The sequence below is a fragment of the Protopterus annectens genome, chromosome 3.part0 (genome assembly GCF_019279795.1).
Source record: "Protopterus annectens isolate FY-2018-M chromosome 3.part0, PAN1.0, whole genome shotgun sequence".
In the NCBI taxonomy this organism is placed as follows: Eukaryota; Metazoa; Chordata; order Ceratodontiformes; family Protopteridae; genus Protopterus; species Protopterus annectens.
Genome location: NC_056731.1, coordinates 752189204 through 752210380, shown reverse-complemented (window position 1 = coordinate 752210380; position 21177 = coordinate 752189204). Strand labels below are relative to the sequence as shown.

The window sequence follows — 21177 nt, the reverse complement described above, 5'->3', positions numbered from 1 at the left end:
TCGCACTACAGTGAGTAAATGGAAATCTTCTCTACAGAGATTTCCACTTTTTTTTTTTTCAATAATATTTTTATTATTTTTCCATTCATAACACAACATTTCACAGGAGTCAGTACAGGTTTTATACAGTTGGTATAAACATTAATAACACTTACATCATATTTACACTATTTACAAGAATGCTTTCAACATTTAGTGGTATTACAAAGGATACAACTTTCTTTCACTTTTTGTATTACCCTTCCTATCATGTACTACTACATCTTGTTGTGGGTGATAATTGTGTGTATTATCAGTGTAACCTCTATTCGCTGATTCATGCAAGTATAATGTTGAAAATTTGTTCCCAAAGTTTCAAACTCATATGTTTTTGGCTATGTTTATTTAATATGTATTTGTGAGCTAAAATATGTTTTATCGCTAAAGTCCTAAAGCTGTTCCATGAAAGCGTAGATGGTGTTAACCAGTTGGTTGCTATGTAAAGTTTTATTAATAAGAAAATATTTATGAGAGTGGATTTCTGGATATTTGATAAATTATTTGGTGATATATGTAAAATTGTAAATTCCCAATTGAGTGTTGACATTTGGTATCCCATTTTTTGAAGTTGTAATTTTAGTGAATTCCAAAGTTTGAAAACACATTTACAACTCCAGAACATGTGCAGAAGGTCAGCTGTTTCATCCTTACAAAATGGACACATTTGTGAGTTCTTGGGGTTAATTTTATGTAGTCTAAGACATGTGAAGTAAGCATTGTTATATATCATGAGTTGGGTAAATGTTAGTTTTTGAAGTGTTGTGTATTTTACAGTTAGATTAATCGCTTGCTCTATTCTGTGATTGTCTAACGCTGGTAGTTTATCTCTCCAATATTTAGATATGAGTATATCATCTTGAAATTTAAGTTCTTTTATTAGTTTGTATGAGTATGATATACATTTCTTATTTTGTAAAAGAGTTTGCTATAGTAGGTTGCAACTCCTCAGATCCTCTTTATTAATCTTAGTATCCTTTAAATAACCTATACATAATTCTTTAATCTGTCTTAGTATTGTCAGATACATCTTTGGAAGGCCCAACTGAGTTCTTATTTCTTGAGCTGAACAATTTAAATATGGGTGTAAATCTTGAATTGTGATATGAGATAAAAGTGGAAATTTTTCCAGGTCTATTATTTTATTATTAATTTTCAGATTAGGGTTTTTTATGAATGGACTGTAAAATCATCATATGTTGAAAAAGACCCATCATTTTGAATAGGTTCTGTGTTAGTAAAACAGAGTTTTTGAGGGGTTCCATTAAGTTATGTGGTTTGATATTTTCACTATTTAAGAAAGGTAGCACTTTAGGGTTTATATTCAAACTTTGAATATATTTAAAGTTTAGTTTTACCCAGTGTGGAGACCAACTAATTTCTTGTGAATTGAAATTTGCAATTCTTAGTGTTCTATTTGCATTAATAATCAAGTAGTAATATTCGAAATTTGGAAGGTCTAAACCACCTTTACTTTTTGGTGTCATCAGTTTGTCATATGAAATTCTACATTTTTTCGGGTCCCAAATGAATTTAGCGAATTTCATGTGAATTTGCTTAAAAATTTTCTTGGGTATTAGTAACTGTGAAGACATAAAAATGTATAATAATCTAGGCAAAATGTTCATTTTGATAATTGAAACTTTTGCTAATACTGGTAGTTTCAGATTTATCCATCTCTTGAGATCCAGTAGAATGTGGTCCCACTTTTGTTTAATGTTATTAAGATAGAAATTTTTGTTATCTGTGGAGAATATAATTCCTAAATATTTAATTCTTTCTTCAGATTTTATTTGTCCTATCAGTGGTAAAAGTGAAAAGGGTTTTGGTGATTTTAACGGAAAAATGTTGTTTTTTTTTATATTTATTTTATAGTTTGATATTGAAGAAAAGTCTTTAATAGCCAACATTATTTTCTCAGTGTCTGAGACTGGTGTTGTGCAATATACATTGAGATCATCACCGAAAGCTGACAAGGATATTGTTGTGTTAAATAATATTGGAGCATTATGGTATATGTTTTGTTTGATATGTAAGAATAGGGGTTCTAAATATAAGTTAAACAATAAGGGAGATAGGGGGCATCCTTGTCTAGTACCATTTTTGATATGTATTCTATTAGACCAGGTTTTATTTATATATAGAGCTGTATAAGGATTGTTATATAGTACTTGCAGGGTTAGAATAAATTCTTGAGGAATATTAAAGTATGGTAAAATTTGTAGTAAAAATTTTATGTTAACTCTATCAAAGGCCTTCTGCGCATCTATAATCAGTGCATATATATTTAGATTATATTGATTGGCATAGGAAATTAATGTGTGTAGAGTTAGTGTATTGTCAGTGGTCTGTCTAGTTGTTAAGAAACCAGATTGTTCATTTGAGATGATAATATCTGTAATTTTTTTCAGTCTGTTGGCCATGATAGATGTTAGGATTTTGGTATCTAAGTTAAGTAGTGATATGGGTCTATGGTTGTCCGGGTTCTGTAGATCAGTTTTTTCCTTAGGTATGAATATTGTTTTGGATGCAGTAAAGTGAATGTCGTTAATTTTGTTGTTCATAATGTAGTTTAGTGTATGAGCTAAGATTTGTGCCAATGCACTATGAAATGTTTTATAGAATTCTGTTGTGAGTCCATCAGGGCCTGGAGATTTATGTGGTTTTAGTTTTCTAATTGTAGTTATTATTTCGTCAATGGTTATTGGTTCTATTAGTTTTCTTTTCTGTTCTTCATTAATTCTCGGGAAATTAAGTTTTTGAAGAAAATTTCTCCCAATATTTCTTATGTTTAAGTGTTCTTGTTCTCCTTATATTTGTGAGTATATGGTTTCAAAAATGCTGATAATATCCTCAGTTTTTGTATAACTTTTATTTTTATATAGTATTTCAGTAATTTGAGAAGGTGTCTTGGATTGATTAATCATTCTTGCTAGCGCCCGTGATGGCGTTTGAATATGGTTAGCATAGTTTGCCATAATTTTAGATACCTGAAATGATAGATTGTTGTTGTGAATCATAAAAAGGTCTTTCTGACATTTCAATAGATCCTTTTCCGTTTGAATGGTATAGTTTTTAATTAGATCCTGTTCTAATGATTTACTTTTAGCCTCCAGTTGCTGGATTTCACTAGTTTGAATCTTCTTATAATAAGAGGCTTTTTGGAGAAAGATACCTCTTATTTGAGTTTTGATTGATGCCCATTCAATGTCGGGAGAGTGATTTTATTTTCCTAAGTTGGCTGTAGCTATTTTAAGTATGTCTTGAACTTCCTGGATTATGTCCCTTTTAATTAAAAGATTAGGGTTTAACGTCCAATTGTAACCCCTTATAGGTATGCTACTTTTGGTGTTTTTAATAATGTTCAAAGTTATTTTGGAGTGATCAGATAGAAACCGAGTGTGCACTGATACTGAGGGGTCAAAATTTTTCAGTTTTTCTGAAATAAGAAAAAAGTCAATTCTCGACCACATTTTATGGCAACTTGAGTAAAATGTAAAGTTATTTGGATTATCTGGGTTGTTACCGTAGGTGAAAGGGTCATATATGTTAAAATCATATTTTAGTTCATTTAATGCAAACATTGCTTGTTTGTTGTATGCTGCCTGTGGACTTGATTTGTCTTTCTTAGGATTTTGATATGCATTCCAGTCACCTCCAATTATTATGTAATGGTTTTTATATTGATTTAAAATAGGATTCAATGAGGCAAAAAAAAACATGTTGGTTATAACAGGGTGCATATAGATTAAACAGTAGAATAGGTTTATCATAGGTAGGAGTTGATAGGATTACATAGCACCATCTGCCTTCTTTATCTGTTTTGGATTCTAGAATTTTATCTTGATACTGGTCCTTAATGATTATAGCTACTCCTGCGCTATTGGTTCTACCCTCAGAAGCTATAATTTCTCTTATCCATTTCTTCCTTTTTATTTCTGATCATTGCTCTGTAGTTAAATGGGTTTCTTGGATTAATATGCAGCTTGCTCTCGCCTTCAGAACTACATGTAGAAACAGTTTTTTTTTTTTTGATGTTTTGAAGCCCTTTAATATTCCATGAATCTATTTCCCACATCATGAGACTTTTCTTTCTTTTTGTAGTAGTGATCTTGAATGTTTGTGTACCTGTGTTGGGTTGCAATTATTTCTAAGGAGAATATGATACGAAAGCATTCTTTCATTCCCGTCCCTTCCCTGTGCCTACCCACTATACTCCTGGACCAGGAATTAAACAGGGCATGTCCCAATTTAGATTCTGAAAATATTTGTATTCTTAGTATATGTATACCAAAACTGTTAATATTTGAAAGGTAAGGAAAATGTAATAGCCCTGTAACATCTACCCTAATTAATACAAAGTCTAACCCACTCATTCCCCAATAACACTGCTATAACAATTGTATCTCCTTATATGAGCTTTGAAATGAGTTGTCTAAGATTGCATAACCTTTATAACCCAAACCTGTTTTTAAATTAGTACAGATTGCCTCTTTCTAATCTACTTGTTACTAAAAGTAATTGAACTTCTAACAACTGTTTACCTCGTTACTCTAGGTTATTAACTGATTATGTCTCGTATTAACACTAAGAGTCTTAACATCTCTTCATTTTCCATCCATTCTATACTTAACAATTGTTTTTAATTACCTATAAGACTCTGATGTATTTTTTAGTGTGCATAAGCATACAATCCTGTGTGATTATGTATCTCCATTTGTACAAACATTTAGGTGGGTACCAAAAAAGTTATGTACATTTTACAATACTGGGAGCAATAGTTTCTGATCATAGATTTTTAGTTTATGCACCCATTTTTGTAATTACTGATGTTCTTTTCCTCTCATGATGTTTCATAATTCAGCACATCACTGTTTTTGTAACTCACGCATGAAAATATGAAATTGATATGCTTTGAACTATTTGGAGATAGTTATATACAAAATACTCCCCACTAAGAGACAGGCCAGTTAGAAGTTTAACATTACTAGAACATTTTAATTTATTCCACCAAACTGATTTTAGTATAATCGTGTGTAAAAAAAACAAACTTTAAGCTGTGATGCTAATCACTGTTTTATAAAGCTCTGCAAAAAATATGTAATTGAGTTTGGAGAGTTTAAATGTATATGAAGTGCCGGTATTGTTTCAAAATTGTTTTGTAAGTGTTTTGATTACTTGGCACCTTTATGCTTAAAAACAATGTATTGGCTTATACATTTGCCACAATGATAGTATTGAAGAAATCCACTGTAAATGGTGTTTTGGTTACCAACAGCGAATTACCTCAGAATTTTTTACCATTATTTGCTTATTGGAATGAAGGGGTAATATAATTGATGCATCTGATACATTTAGCACTGAAGGAGGTTTGGTGTCTGGTCTTGTATGTTTGTGAGTAGCTTGAATTGTTTCATGTGTAAGTGATTTATTGTACGAGTCACTTTGTTTAGAGGGAGTCTATATGAAAGGATTAGAAAGCATGTCTGCTAGTTGTAATGTTGACTACCTGAATAACTGCAATGATTTTTTCTTTTATTTACAGTTTCTTCAGTTTTTATGTTCTTCAACGTAGCTAAGCTGGTTGCTTAGCTTCTCGACGGGGGATTGATTCTATGTTTTCGGACTTCCGGGAGTGCCACCTCCTCAGAGAGCCCTCAAAAGCCGGAAATCAGTTTACAGTTCCTCGCATGGGAACGCTGGACAGTCCTCGATGGTGTAGTTTTCTTAGCGAGGTTCACGTAACTCGCATAGCAAGATTTCAGTTCGCGCCACTGTAAAAGTGGGGCCTTGAAACTGGACAAGGTAAATTCAGGGAAAAGTAAGTCCTCGACTGTTTTCACGATATGAAACAGCATTTGGAAGCCATGCCAGGTCCATCGGAGGGTGCACTCAGCTGACCAGGTCGGGAACTTTCTTGAAAACCTTCAAAAAGTTAGATTTTGCTTCTTTTCTGTTAGCGACTTTGTATTTGATCCCCTCTACATAGAATATTAGAGAATTTGGGTATTTCATTTGAAATTTTTGTTTTCTATCTATCAGAAACTTACAGTAAGGGGATAGCAGCTGTCTAGCTTGTCTGACTTGAAGAGGCAGGTCTTGGGTTAGGAAGATTCTGTTATTATTCCATAGTATAGACCCCCCCATGTTTCTTTGTGCTTGTTAATATTTTGTTAACATCTTGGAAGTTCAGCAACTTGACGTATATTGGTCTTGGTGTATCAGTGGTTTGTGTTTCTCTCAGGGCTCTGTGCGCTCTCTCAATTACTATTTGGTGTGCTGTTTTTTGGTCATTTAGAAGTGCTGCAAACACATCAGTTATGGAATGGATCAGATCATTATGCTGTATATTTTCCGGCATGCCTCTTATGATTATATTATTTCTTCTGGATCTTGCCTCGAGGTCTATGATTTTTGCCTGCATGGTTTGTATGTCTGCTTCATGGGATTCCGATTTTTTGGATAGTAAGGCTAATTTTTCCTCATTTTCCACTAGTTTGGTTTCAGAGTTATCCATTCTTTGCAAGATTTGATTAATGGAAGATCCAAAAGTCTGCAGTTGAATAGACAGGTCTTTAATTGCCTCTTGAATAGGTAGTAAAGCTATTTTTAAATCATCCATGTTTGCCATTTGATCTGTTTTATTTATTGTCCTAGATTTTGCAGCATCTTGTTGTCTTGCTGTTTTCTGTTTTTTAGCATTTAAATCTTTTTCCAGTAATAGTAACTCAGAGAGTTTGGTTTTTGTTGTTGTGAAGTCCATTTTTTTTTTTATCTTCTTTGAACATTTGGTGATGATAAAACGTCTCAAGTTGAAGGTGGATTTGCAGTAAGCTCTGAGCACACGGTTCCCTTCCTTTGTTTCTCAGATCCAGTTAATCCTCTGCAATCCTTGTGTAATTAAAGCTTCTTCTATTTTAATCTCTCCTTCTTAGGGTATCTGGAGGTTAATTGTAGTTGTTCACTCAGAGTATTTATTTTGAAAAGGCGCAGGTCTTCCTTCTAGGTTGATTATTAATCAATAAGTTTTGGAGAGCTATGCAGTAGCAGTGTTTATAGAACAGCAGCCATCTTTTGTTCCAGAGATTTCCACTTTAATTTTCGAATACTTGCAACTTCGAACATATATGGTGTCGACCATATAACGTTTGATGTTGTAAGTATTCAATAACATAATATAGACCCTAATAACCATTATGGCCTTTTAAAACCTAGCCATGTATCCCAAATCTCTAACAAATTCTGGTACCCTTGATAAGTGTAAGCAGAAGCTTGAGAGATGAGACATTTTCAAGAAGGGGCCTGAAAAATGAACCATTTACAGACTGTCTGTGTCCATTAGAGACATAGGTGCTTAATCAGGGATGCATTTTCTGTTCATCATCTAATTGTCCAAGACAAACTTACATTGGGTAAGAAAGTAATACTGCTTCACATGGATGGTGAGCCCACTCCATATAAAGAGTGGTCTCTGGGATGTATACCTATGTCTCCAGCAGGTCCTATTTATATCACAGAAAATGTTTAAATCTTTAGAATGGGTAATTCTGGTGCTGTTTGTTTTGCAGATATGCAGGAGGTCCATCAGGGTAGGGTCCAATAATGCCTTTTATGCCCAGCATAGATCTCCCATCAACAACCTGCAGGAGACAGAATACAGGGATAGGGCTTTGAGGTGGTCTGCATAGGATATGTTACTTACACCTTGTATTTTTTAGTTAAGAACCTCTGTGGAAATTCCAGTTGTTGGATATGCCTGGTTAGGTACATACCATAGGGAGCATTGTACTCAATAATGGGTCTGATGAATGCTGAATATAGTGAAACAATGACCTCCTTGTACCTAGATGCCATACCTTTGTCTATAAGTTGCACAATATTTAATGATGTCCTCACTACTGTAGACACATGATGGTCAAAGGCTAGATTACTGTCTATTTGTGTCCCCAAGTCCCTGACTATTGGGTTGACTCTTAGGAGTGTGTTGTCAGTATGATAGGTACCAAGGGTGGATGGCTTCTCAAAAAATGCTACTATGCATTTCTTTCCATATAGTTTTAGTTCATGGCTCTGACACAAGTTATTTGTCTGTGTCGGCCCTTCCTGGAGAACATTAGTGTTGTTGGGGGTTCATATGACTGCTCTTAATTTGAAATTGTCTGAAAATTTGGCCATCTAGAGGCTCTTGACATTGGCCTTGACCTCAGAGAAGTAAATGCCGAAAAGCAGCCCCAGGACCAGTCCCTTAGGGATTCTGCTTGTGACTGGCCTCTTTGCAGAGGTGGACTCCCCAGTTATAACTTCTTGGACCCAGTATGTATGCCAGCTGACTCTCCACTGGGTGACATAGGGTTTATGCCTAACCTCTTGAGTTTATCAACAATACCTGAGTGGGGTATTGTGTCAAATGCCTTGGTCAGGTTAAGGTAGATGGCATGAACCATTTTATCCTCATCCATTGCTTTGGTGACCTTCTCACAGAAGTCCACCAGTTTGAGTAGGAATGACCTGCCCTTGATGAAACCAAATTGGGTTGGGTCTAGTGCCTGGAGATTTCCTATGCCATTATCCATCTTTTCCATGATAATTATTTCCATGGCTTTGCATATGAGATGAGTGAGAGCTATAATGGCCCACCTTTGTGCAGCGGGATGTCTGTTGCTGTTCTCCATTCGTGAGGCACAAAGCCTGTTTGGAAGCTATGGTTAAAAAACAATTCCAGAAGGTCTGATTGGTTCATAGGTTCGTACTAGACTAACTGCCCTTGTGGGTCATTTTAAGACTAGCCAATTACCCATGTGAGAATCAAATCCTGCACCTTATTTTTGTAAGGCAAATACTATAAGCATTATGCCAACCGCCCACCCAAAGCAGCCAATTATGCCAAAAAGCAGCCCCAGGACCAATCATTAGTAAAGTTTCATTCTGCTTAGAAGGCATCCTGGGATATTCTCTGGGCCCATCGATGCAGTGTTCTTGACCATAGAGAAAAAGCATTGACAACCAATTTTTTAGTGATAGTAGGAGGAGTTATATTTGATGGCACATCCTGAGGGGAGGTTGAGGTGGAGAGAGGAATAAAAGACCTGAATGTATCTTTCAGTAGGCTTTCTATATCTTCTGGTTCAGTATAGGTGGCTCCATTAACAATGAGTTCTGCATGCAATTGTGTATTGTCTTTGAGGTTGCAGGCATAGCTAAAGAATGCCTTGTGGTTGTCCTTGGTCTGAAAGGCCAAATTTGCCTACAATTTGGCTTTGGTAGACTTTATTTGTCCTCTGAGTTTTTGCTTAGTTTGATGAGAGTACTTTTGCACTGCTGGGTGCAACACCTCCTAATTTTTGCCATTTCTTCCTTTTGTTATACAGCCTTGAGATGTTGTGATTCCACCAGGGTAGCTTGCTTTTTGAGTAAGTTCTTTATTTCTTCCTAGGAGATCAGCTATTGCTATGCAGCTATTAACATGCTTGTATAGGGTGCATATGGATAACCTTTTCCACTTACTTTTTTAGACTTATCTAGAGCTGTTTTTTGGGGCAAATACAGAATATGGAGCACTGAGGAAGGAAGCTTAGAATTTTCAGCCATCATTGGAAGTGGAGAAACCAAGTAGTCCCTTTTAAGGCTTTGACGTCCAGGTGAGGCTGGAGGGATGGGTGAGAGACCAGGTCCGGAAAGGATTCCACCACCCAGACAGGGTGTATTAAATGAGTCCAAAGAAAAGGGAGCAATATCTGTCAAAGCCAAAAAGGGGAGTGGAGGATCACATTTGCCTTGCACCATATCACTTTCTGAAGGAACTTTGATATGAAAGAACTGGGCTGAAATACATACAGGAGACTTGGGAGGCAAGTGTTGATAAAAGCATCCCTTATAGACTCTCCTTCCTTAGGGATCAGGGCAAAGTATCTGCTGCACTTGGTGATGCATGGGGTAGCAAAAAGATTGCAGCAAGGCTGGCCCCAGCAGCTGAAGATCTCAGTATCCACTGATTGATTGAGAGGCCATTCATGAGGCAGAAGAATGGACCTGCTCAGTTTGTCTGCTAAAATGCTTTGCCACAAGATAATGTTGGGAAGACATTGCCCACTGCCACACCTTTCTGACCTCCCAATACAATGGATATGATCGGGTTACCCCTTGCGTGTTAAAGTGCCAGACTACTAATATATTGTCCATCTAAATCACAATCACAGCCCTGGGGAGAGATTTCTGAAAGGCCTTCAATGCCAAGAGGACTACCCTCATCTCCAGTACAATGATGTAAATCTTGGCCTCTGGTGATGTTTATGTGTCTTCCCTATAAAATGCCCTCCTCCCCCACCCCCACCCCCACCCCAGGAGGGAAGCATCAATTGTAACTGTGGCCACTGGAGATAGAATAATAGAGGGAAAACCTAGAAGAACAAGTGGGTGAGTTAACCACCAGAGAATATGCTGTCTGCAGATTCTCATTAGGGTGATTGGAAACTGCATGGGTTGAGACAGCATGGGCAACTGGACTGAGTGGGTCCACTACAACACTCTCATGTAAAACCTGACATGAGGGAACCAGAGTTATTAAAGCTGCCACTGAACTCAAGAGATGAAGAATGGATTTTACTGGGGATTTTAGATGAGATAGAACTTCAGATGCTTGTTGATGCAGGGTAAAGACACAGGAATCTTTGAGTTTGACAATTTGTGAGGTGGTATGCACGTGGCATCCAATAAACTCTTATCATCTGAAATGGAGCTTGGATTTCTTCATATTGACTGTGTTTCCCAAGTGGTGACATAACTGGAGTAAACGGTTCCTAGGTTGAACAAATAGAGGCCTCATGGAAGCAGTTATAAGCCAGTTGTCTAGGTATGGGAACACCTGAAACCTCTGCAGCCTGAAATGTATTGCAAACAGTGCCATGCATTTGGTGAACACTCCCGGGGGAGGGGGGTTGTGGTGAGACCAAAAGTCAGTGCCCTGAAATGAATGTGACTGGCTCATAGACAAAAGTAGAGGAACCTTTTGGACTGCCATGCTACATTCATGTGGTATTAGGTGTCCTATAGGTCCACTGAGCACATTCAGTCGTGCTTCCTCAAGAGAGGCAAAATGGACTGAACCATGACCATCAGGAATGTTGTCTGTCTTATGAACTGGTTTAGTTGACTGATGTCCAGAATGAGTTAGACATCCCCATTTTTCTACAGAACCAAAAAGAACCTCGAGTAGACTGAATCCTTGCTGGCCAGGTGGGACCTCCTGGATAATTTATTTCTCTACCAGCTTTAAAACTTCCAAAGCTGCTGCCTTCCTCTGACTGGGTGAAACATCAGGAAGTTTTCTTTGTTTTGAGGTGGTGAACAAAGGGAATTATGTAGCCTCTGGTTATGATTCTCTGCACACAAGAATTTTATGTAATGGCTTTCCATTCTTTGGGGTGAAAAGACAAACACCCCTGTCTGCCTCCAGAGTGCAGCATTTGGGCCACATTTCAGGAGTACTGGAAGGGTTTGTTGGCAAAAGTGCCTTGAAATCTTGATTCTGTGGGCCACCTTTGCCACAGAAGTGATGTCCATTGAAGCTGGTCCCCCCCTGCCTCAGGGAAGTCTTTCTCCAAATGTTTCATGAGAAAAGACCTGTGAAATGCAGAACCACAGTCTGTTGCCACCCTTTTGCTTCTGAGAGAAGTCCTTTGGCAGGTGGAAAAGTGGATACCCCCTGCAGACAGGTTTGCCATCTTATTTACTTCTGGTGAGTGTTTCTGTAAATTTGGACCCAGAGTGGAGTCCTCAAGACAAGAATTCAAAAAAGACATCTTGAAGCTCTCTGCAAAATTACAGAGTTGCATCCTGGCATGTTGATATAGAGCAATGCCTGTGTCTGCTGCTCTAGAAGTGCGCTCAGCTGCCTTCAATAAAAACTGCCTGGACACATTACAAATGGACTACAGGATGGCCAACTGTGAGTCCATAGTCTTGCAGGACTCCACAGGCAAGACACTCATGACAGACTTGGACAGTTCCTTAGTCAAGCTTCTCTGCAACCTGTTTCTTTGAGCCAAATAGTTCAATGCATGTAAAGTAAACATTGCTGAAGCATAAATCCACTTTCCAAACCTATCAAAAGCCCTAGACTCCATGTTAGGAGATAGACAGATGAGCTCTCTTCAGATAGAACTTTCTTGGTGGCTACCATGACTATGATGGCATCTACAGTGGGTCCCTTGCTCCACTGGTGTCTGCAGCTCTGACAAACCAAAATATTATCAGGTTTTCATACTATGGGTTCTTCTATGTCCAGCTCCTGTAATGCCCACTGCAACATCAACTCAATGAGCTTGTCAGCCTGTGTGACCACCCAGGAAGTAGACAGGTTAGTTGCCTCTAGCAATACTAATTCCTCCTGGGAACATGCATCGGTGGACCATCCCCCTTGTTGTTGCAATAATTCCAGTATGTCTCCAAAGAAGATGTCTTTCAAGTGTGATCATGGGGAGTCCTCCCCTTGCTTAGAATCAGTAACATTAGGGAGGGTCTCCTGGGGATAATCCAGATGCCTCCTCTTGCAGAAATGCTTCCTATGTCCTTCCAAAGTGGGGGGCTCTAGGGAAGGCTCAAAATTTAAGGAGAAATTCTTCATGAGTTTCCTCAAGACATAATGGAGCTGACCATCCTTGTCAAACAGAATAAAGTGAAGCTGGAGCTGCTGAAACCAAAGGGGACAGAGACAGAGCCAAGTGTGTCCTAAGAAAACACTCTCAAAAGCCTTGAAAGTTGAAACTAAAACCACACCTGAGGAGGGACCCTGGGATTGAAAAATCCCTTAACAATTGATTCAACTCATCTCTGAGGCCAACACTGGAACCGAGCTGTCCAAACTGATGTCTTTAGTGGAAGGAAGATTCAATAATCTCTGAGTTGATCTAGACCTCTGTGCATTTACACTGACATCTTGGCTCTGAGACTTCTCAAGATCTGATGGTATCAGAGTCAAGTGGGTAAGGGATACTGTCAGAGTCAAACCTAACCATGCTACTGGCTCATACAGGGGCATCACCTAGGAACACTCAGCTCCAGAGCAACTGGATCTGAAAGTTGGACTGCAGAAGGAGAAATAAGAATGAGGGTGGTCATGGATGGACCTGATGCTCCCAGAGCTGAAGATGCTGGAAAAATCCCAGCTGGATCTGGGTCCTCAAGAAGTTCCTTGTCATACTGTCAATGCTGGATTCTGAAAGGCTCATCAATGATCATATGGACCTGAAGGAAGAAGTCACCAATGGGTGCCTGTAAGATCATGAGGGGATTGTTCCTCAAAGAAAGGCAATCAGTGCCGGGGGCTGGTTGGCTTTGGATAGGACCTTGGAGGAGGAGGATGAGACTGGATCCTATTCAAGCCTGAAAGGGGAACCAGATCTGATTGTCTTGGAATTTTAGCAGCCTGACCCAAAGCTCCTGAAAAGCTGAGATATCTCTTCCTGGATTTGTCATTTTGTTTATCCGTGTTCTTTTCCCCCCTTTAGCTTTTCTTTCTCTTTGTTTTTATCTTTAACCTTTTTGGACTTGCCCCTGATTTCTTTAATGGATGTGGAATCTGAACTAGATTATTACACTGTGACATGGAGAAGACCCTTCAACACTAACTTAGTGCAGCAATCATAAAGAGACCTAGGCTCAAAGGAAGAGCAGGGGGAGCAATCCTCATCAAGATGAGCTGCCTCCAGACATTAAATGCACTGAGAATGAGGATCCTGGGAAGGAATCACTTGGCAACACACACTGCACTTTTGAACTCTGAAGCCTTGTCAGACATTTTGGGGCAGTCCAACATGCCAGAGGTTAAAAAAAAATAGAAGAAGAGACAGTAACAAGCACACTAGATCCCACTCTTAAAACTAACCAGAAAGGCCCTTATTAAATATTGACAACAACAACTACAACAAACCACTAGAGCATAACAGTCCCTAATATAAACAAAGAAAGTAATTTGATATATAACATAATTATTATCTCTTCTACATTTTTTGTTTGTTTTTTGAGAGTAGAGAGAAGGGAAGGGTGGGGTAAAACAGTACAAGGAAAAAGCTGTTGGAGAAGTCATAACAGGAGAAAAACTACTACTAAGGATGAGAGAAATACATTTAAATTACTTTTAGCTAACCCATTAGATTACTCTTTATCAAAAGGATCTAAAGGATCTTACTAGCTGTAAATGAGATCTGAGAATCTGTGAAGACATAGGGGGTTATGGGTAAAATGGAGGAGCCTGAGCCTTGCATCCAAGAGTCTAAAGGTTGCCAAATTTGGACTGAGTCAGATCTAAACTACCCAATAGTTGAGGCAGATGGAAAGACAACATCAGATCTAATCTTATTATGATATCAGAAACCTCATTAAGCTTGCCCCACAACAATTTGGCTTTATTAAGGGTAGATTGTGCCTGATGAATCTTGTGAATTTCTTTGAGATTGTCACTCAGGTGATAAACAGTGGTCGTGCTGTACATACTGCTTATCCTGATCATGTCAAGGCTTTTAATAACACAGTGTGATGGAACTGATAAGATGCTATCAGCTTTAAACATTGATCCATATGTGATAAACTGGAAAGCCAATTGGCTTACAGATGCAAGTACATATTGTACATATAGATGGTGCCTCTTCAAACAGATTCAAGTTAGCCAGTGGTATTCCCCAGAAAACTGTAATGGGTCCTGTCCTGTTTAGCACCTATTTCTCTGACCTCAAAAATGACAACCATGACCTCTGGTTAACCAAATTTCCTGATGATTGCAGACTGGGTGTAATTGTCAAAAGCCTTGAATATGTAAATTCAATTCACAACGAGGTTATATGTTAACACCTGGTATTTGGAAAATGGGCTGTGTCTGAACACCAAAAGAAATGTAGTACTGCACCCTTCAAGAGGCAAAAACTTACTACAGCTCACACTGTTAAAACCCCATTGTCTAACAAAAAAGTGGTCAGAGACCCGGTCAATATGGATAGATATTTCGCTGTCCTTTGATCATCGTGCACCAATTGTTGTCTGTAAATCCTTTTTGCTGCAACTAATTGCAAAGGGTTCTTCATCTAGATCCAAAGATGTGATTATTCCCCTCCATTCAGCTCTAATCAGACACATTATAAAATACAATACTCCCTTTGGTGTATATCTCACTACAAATATTAGAAAACTCAAAAGTCTTTAAAGACTCCCAATGAAAAAAGATCTCTAAAACCAAAAAACATTAGTTACCAAGAAAGGTTGGAAGCCTCGTCCCTGTACTCAATGTTCTGTAGACTCCTGAGGGGAGATTTGTACCTTGTTTACCACGCCATTAGAGATCCTCCTATCCTTGACTTCCTTTTCCTCAGTAAATCTTATAGTGCAGTTAACACTAGAACCAGAAACCTCATGCTACATCAACAAATAACTCATGTTGGAAGGTAGAGTTCTCCTACAAGGTAAACAATGCAACACCTTATTCTCACGCAGTTGAAATGTACATGACTTAATTGGTACCCTCTAGTTTATAGTGGGACTAAATGGTCTCACCCACCTTAAGAATGAAGGTGAAGCCTGAAGGTGTGTATTTGGCAAGGTATGCCTAGTGTTTAGACTAATTGGCTTTGTAGTTTCAATGATACTATGATTCTAGACTAATTGGCTTTGTAGTTTCCATGATCCCATTATTTTAATGAACATGTATGTGTAAGTGTGTATATATACAAGATGAGAACAACCTTCAGGAAGGCCTGATACACACAAAAGCTTCATGCCAAAGCCATGGCTTAAAACCCAATGCCAAGAAGCACACTACAATACTGTTTGTCAAGTAGGCCACCCCGGTTAACTAGGTCATCAATAAAACACCCTAAAAGTTGATTCACAAGTCAAGGATTTGGGAGCTCATGGAGATAGTAACCTACCCTTCAACCAACATGTGCGCAAGGTAGTTAGAAAATCCTTCTGTGCTGTTCAACTTATAAGTAAAGACATGTCATCTAGGTCCAGAGAGGTTATTGTACCAATTTATTCGGTCGTGATCAGACACATCATAGAGTATAATGCCCCCTTTGGTATGTACCTGCCCAGACACATGCAGCAAATGGAATGTCCACAAAGGTTCCTTATGAAAAAGATACAGAGAGTAAAAACAATGTCCTATGCTGATCGCCTGAAAGCCCTGTCAGTTTATTCAGTATCATAGGGACTTCTGTGAGGTGATCCTTGTGTGGCATACAAGGCATCCTTGGAACCTGTTATGATGAACATTTTGCACATCCATACAACAAACAGCATCAGCACTACTAGATGAAAAGACTTCAGTTTTGCTTGCAGCATAAATAGAATATGTTGGAGTGGCAGATACGTTTCTCAGAGAATTTACAATCTGTGGTGCAGTCTCCCAATCCATGTGAAACTGAGTTCCTCCTTAACACTAAGAGCAACTTGGCCCAATGGATTTGTGACTGAAAATTCACCCTGGTCTGATGTCTGTGTCTCTGAGTGAGAGAGACGGTAGATAAATCACCCCCTATATAAATCACTTTTGCGGGTCACATTTGAGTTGCACAGCCAGGCTTATAAGCATCCTAGTGGTGATTAACCTAGTATACACCTATGAACCTATAACTGTGTGTTATGTAAACAGGTACAATATGAGAGGCTACATAAAGAATGAATTCACATAAAACAATCATAGACCTTATACTTATACCATTCCTACACCTTATCCTTATACCATTCCTACACATTATACTTATACCATTCCTACATCTTATACTTATACCATTCCTACACCTTATCCTTATACCACTCCTATACCTTATATTTATACCATTCCTACACCTTATCCTTATACCATTCCTACACCTTATAGTTATACCATTCCTACACCTTATATGTATACCATTCCTACACCTTATACTTATACCATCCCTACACCTTATCCTTATACCATTCCTACACCTTATCCTTATACCATTCCTACACTTTATACTTATACCATTACTACACCTTATCCTTATACCATTCCTACACCTTATCCTTATACCATTCCTACACTTTATACTTATACCATTCCTACACCTTATCCTTATACCATTCCTACACCTTATCCTTATACCATTCCTACACTTTATACTTATACCATTCCTACACCTTATCCTTATACCATTCCTACACCTTATCCTTATACAATTCCTACACCTTATACTTATACCATTCCTACACTTTATACTTATATCATTCCTACACCTTATACTTATACCATTCCTACATCTTATATTTATACCATTCCTACACCTTATCCTTATACCATTCCTACACCTTATACTTATACCATTCCTACACCTTATACTTATACCATTCCTACACCTTATCCTTATACCATTCCTACACTTTATCCTTATACCATTCCTACACTTTATACTTATACCATTCCTACACCTTATCCTTATACCATTCCTGCACCTTATCCTTATACCGTTCCTACACTTTATACTTATACCATTCCTACACTTTATACTTATACCATTCCTACACCTTATCCTTATACCATTCCTACACCTTATCCTTATACCATTCCTACACTTTATACTTATACCATTCCTACACCTTATCCTTATACCATTCCTACACCTTATCCTTATACCATTCCTACACCTTATAGTTACACCTTATACTTATACCATTCCTACACCTTATCCTTATACCATTCCTACACCTTATACTTATACCATTCCTACACCTTATACTTATACCATTCCTACACCTTATCCTTATACCATTCCTACACTTTATACTTATACCATTCCTACACCTTATCCTTATACCATTCCTACACCTTATACTTATACCATTCCTACACTTTATACTTATACCATTCCTACACCTTATCCTTATACCATTCCTACACTTTATACTTATACCATTCCTACACCTTATACTTATACCATTCCTACACCTTATACTTATACCATTCCTACACCTTATCCTTATACCATTCCTACACTTTATACTTATACCATTCCTACACCTTATACTTATACCATTCCTACACCTTATACTTATACCATTCCTACACCTTATACTTATACCATTCCTACACCTTATCCTTATACCATTCCTACACCTTATACTTATACCATTCCTACACCTTATACTTATACCATTCCTACACCTTATACTTATACCATTCCTACACCTTATCCTTATACCATTCCTACACCTTATACTTATACCATTCCTACACCTTATACTTATACCATTCCTACACCTTATCCTTATACCATTCCTACACCTTATACTTATACCATTCCTACACCTTATACTTATACCATTCCTACACCTTATCCTTATACCATTCCTACACCTTATCCTTATACCATTCCTACACCTTATACTTATACCATTCCTACACCTTATCCTTATACCATTCCTACACCTTATACTTATACCATTCCTACACCTTATCCTTATACCATTCCTACACCTTATCCTTATACCATTCCTACACCTTATACTTATACCATTCCTACACCTTATACTTATACCATTCCTACACATTATACCATTCCTACACCTTATACTTATACCATTCCTACACCTTATACTTATACCATTCCTACACCTTATCCTTATACCATTCCTACACCTTATACTTATACCATTCCTACACCTTATACTTATACCATTCCCACACCTTATACTAATACCATTCCTACACTTTATACTTATACCATTCCTACACCTTATCCTTATACCATTCCTACACCTTATCCTTATACCATTCCTACACCTTATACTTATACCATTCCTACACCTTATACTTATACCATTCCTACACCTTATACTTATACCATTCCTACACCTTATACTTATACCATTCCTACACCTTATCCTTATACCATTCCTACACCTTATACTTATACCATTCCTACACCTTATACTTATACCATTCCTACACCTTATACTTATACCATTCCTACACCTTATACTTATACCATTCCTACACCTTATACTTATACCATTCCTACACCTTATCCTTATACCATTCCTACACCTTATACTTATACCATTCCTACACCTTATACTTATACCATTCCTACACCTTATCCTTATACCATTCCTACACCTTATACTTATACCATTCCTACACCTTATCCTTATACCATTCCTACACCTTATACTTATACCATTCCTACACCTTATACTTATACCATTCCTACACCTTATCCTTATACCATTCCTACACCTTATACTTATACCATTCCTACACCTTATCCTTATACCATTCCTACACGTTATACTTATACCATTCCTACACATTATACTTATACCATTCCTACACCTTATACTTATACCATTCCTACACCTTATACTTATACCATTCCTACACCTTATACTTATACCATTCCTACACCTTATACTTATACCATTCCTACACCTTATCCTTATACCATTCCTACACCTTATCCTTATACCATTCCTACACCTTATACTTATACCATTCCTACACCTTATCCTTATACCATTCCTACACCTTATACTTATACCATTCCTACACTTTATACTTATACCATTCCTACACCTTATCCTTATACCATTCCTACACCTTATACTTATACCATTCCTACACCTTATCCTTATACCATTCCTACACCTTATACTTATACCATTCCTACACCTTATACTTATACCATTCCTACACCTTATACTTATACCATTCCTACACCTTATACTTATACCATTCCTACACCTTATACTTATACCATTCCTACACCTTATACTTATACCATTCCTACACCTTATCCTTATACCATTCCTACACCTTATCCTTATACCATTCCTACACCTTATACTTATACCATTCCTACACCTTATACTTATACCATTCCTACACTTTATACTTATACCATTCCTACACGTTAAAATTATACCATTCCTACACCTTATCCTTATACCATTCCTACACCTTATACTTATACCATTCCTACACCTTATCCTTATACCATTCCTACACCTTATACTTATACCATTCCTACACCTTATACTTATACCATTCCTACACCTTATACCATCCTTACACCTTATACTTATACCATTCCTACACCTTATACTTATACCATTCCTACACCTTATACTTATACCATTCCTACACCTTATACTTATACCATTCCTACACCTTATACTTATACCATTCCTACACCTTATACTTATACCATTCCTACACCTTATACTTATACCATTCCTACACCTTATCCTTATACCATTCCTACACCTTATCCTTATACCATTCCTACACCTTATCCTTATTCCATTCCTACACCTTATTCTTATATCATTCTTACATATTATACTTATACCATTTCTACACCTTATACTTCTACCAGTCCTACGCCTTATACTTATATCATTCCTACACCTTATCCTTATACCATTCCTACACCTTATACTTATACCATTCCTACACCTTATCCTTATACCATTCCTACACCTTATACTTATACCATTCCTACACCTTATCCTTATACCATTCCTACACCTTATACTTATACCATTCCTACACCTTATACTTATACCATTCCTACACCTTATCCTTATACCATTCCTACACCTTATACTTATACCATTCCTACACCTTATCCTTATACCATTCCTACACCTTATCCTTATACCATTCCTACACATTATACCATTCCTACACCTTATACTTATACCATTCCTACACCTTATCCTTATACCATTCCTACACCTTATACTTATACCATTCCTACACCTTATACTTATACCATTCCTACACCTTATCCTTATACCATTCCTACACCTTATACTTATACCATTCCTACACCTTATACTTATACCATTCCTACACCTTATCCTTATACCATTCCTACACCTTATACTTATACCATTCCTACACCTTATACTTATACCATTCCTACACCTTATCCTTATACCATCCCTACACCTTATACTTATACCATTAATACACCTTATCCTTATACCATTCCTACACCTTATACTTATACCATCCCTACATTTTATACTTATACCATTCCTACACCTTATCCTTATACCATTCCTACACTTTATAGTTATACCATTCCTACACTTTATACTTATACCATTCTTTAACCCATATAACTCCTC

General features: G+C 37.4%; 1 protein-coding gene across 1 annotated transcript; it reads left to right on the top strand.

Annotated features, from left to right (window-relative positions):
• The first annotated feature begins 11889 nt into the window (after positions 1-11889).
• LOC122796924 (extensin-2-like) lies at positions 11890-19956 on the top strand. The gene is made up of 2 exons (XM_044065691.1): positions 11890-11980; positions 17696-19956. The coding sequence occupies exons 1-2, from the start codon at positions 11890-11892 to the stop codon at positions 19954-19956; spliced, it is 2352 nt and encodes a 783-aa protein (XP_043921626.1).
• Positions 19957-21177: the final 1221 nt, after the last annotated feature.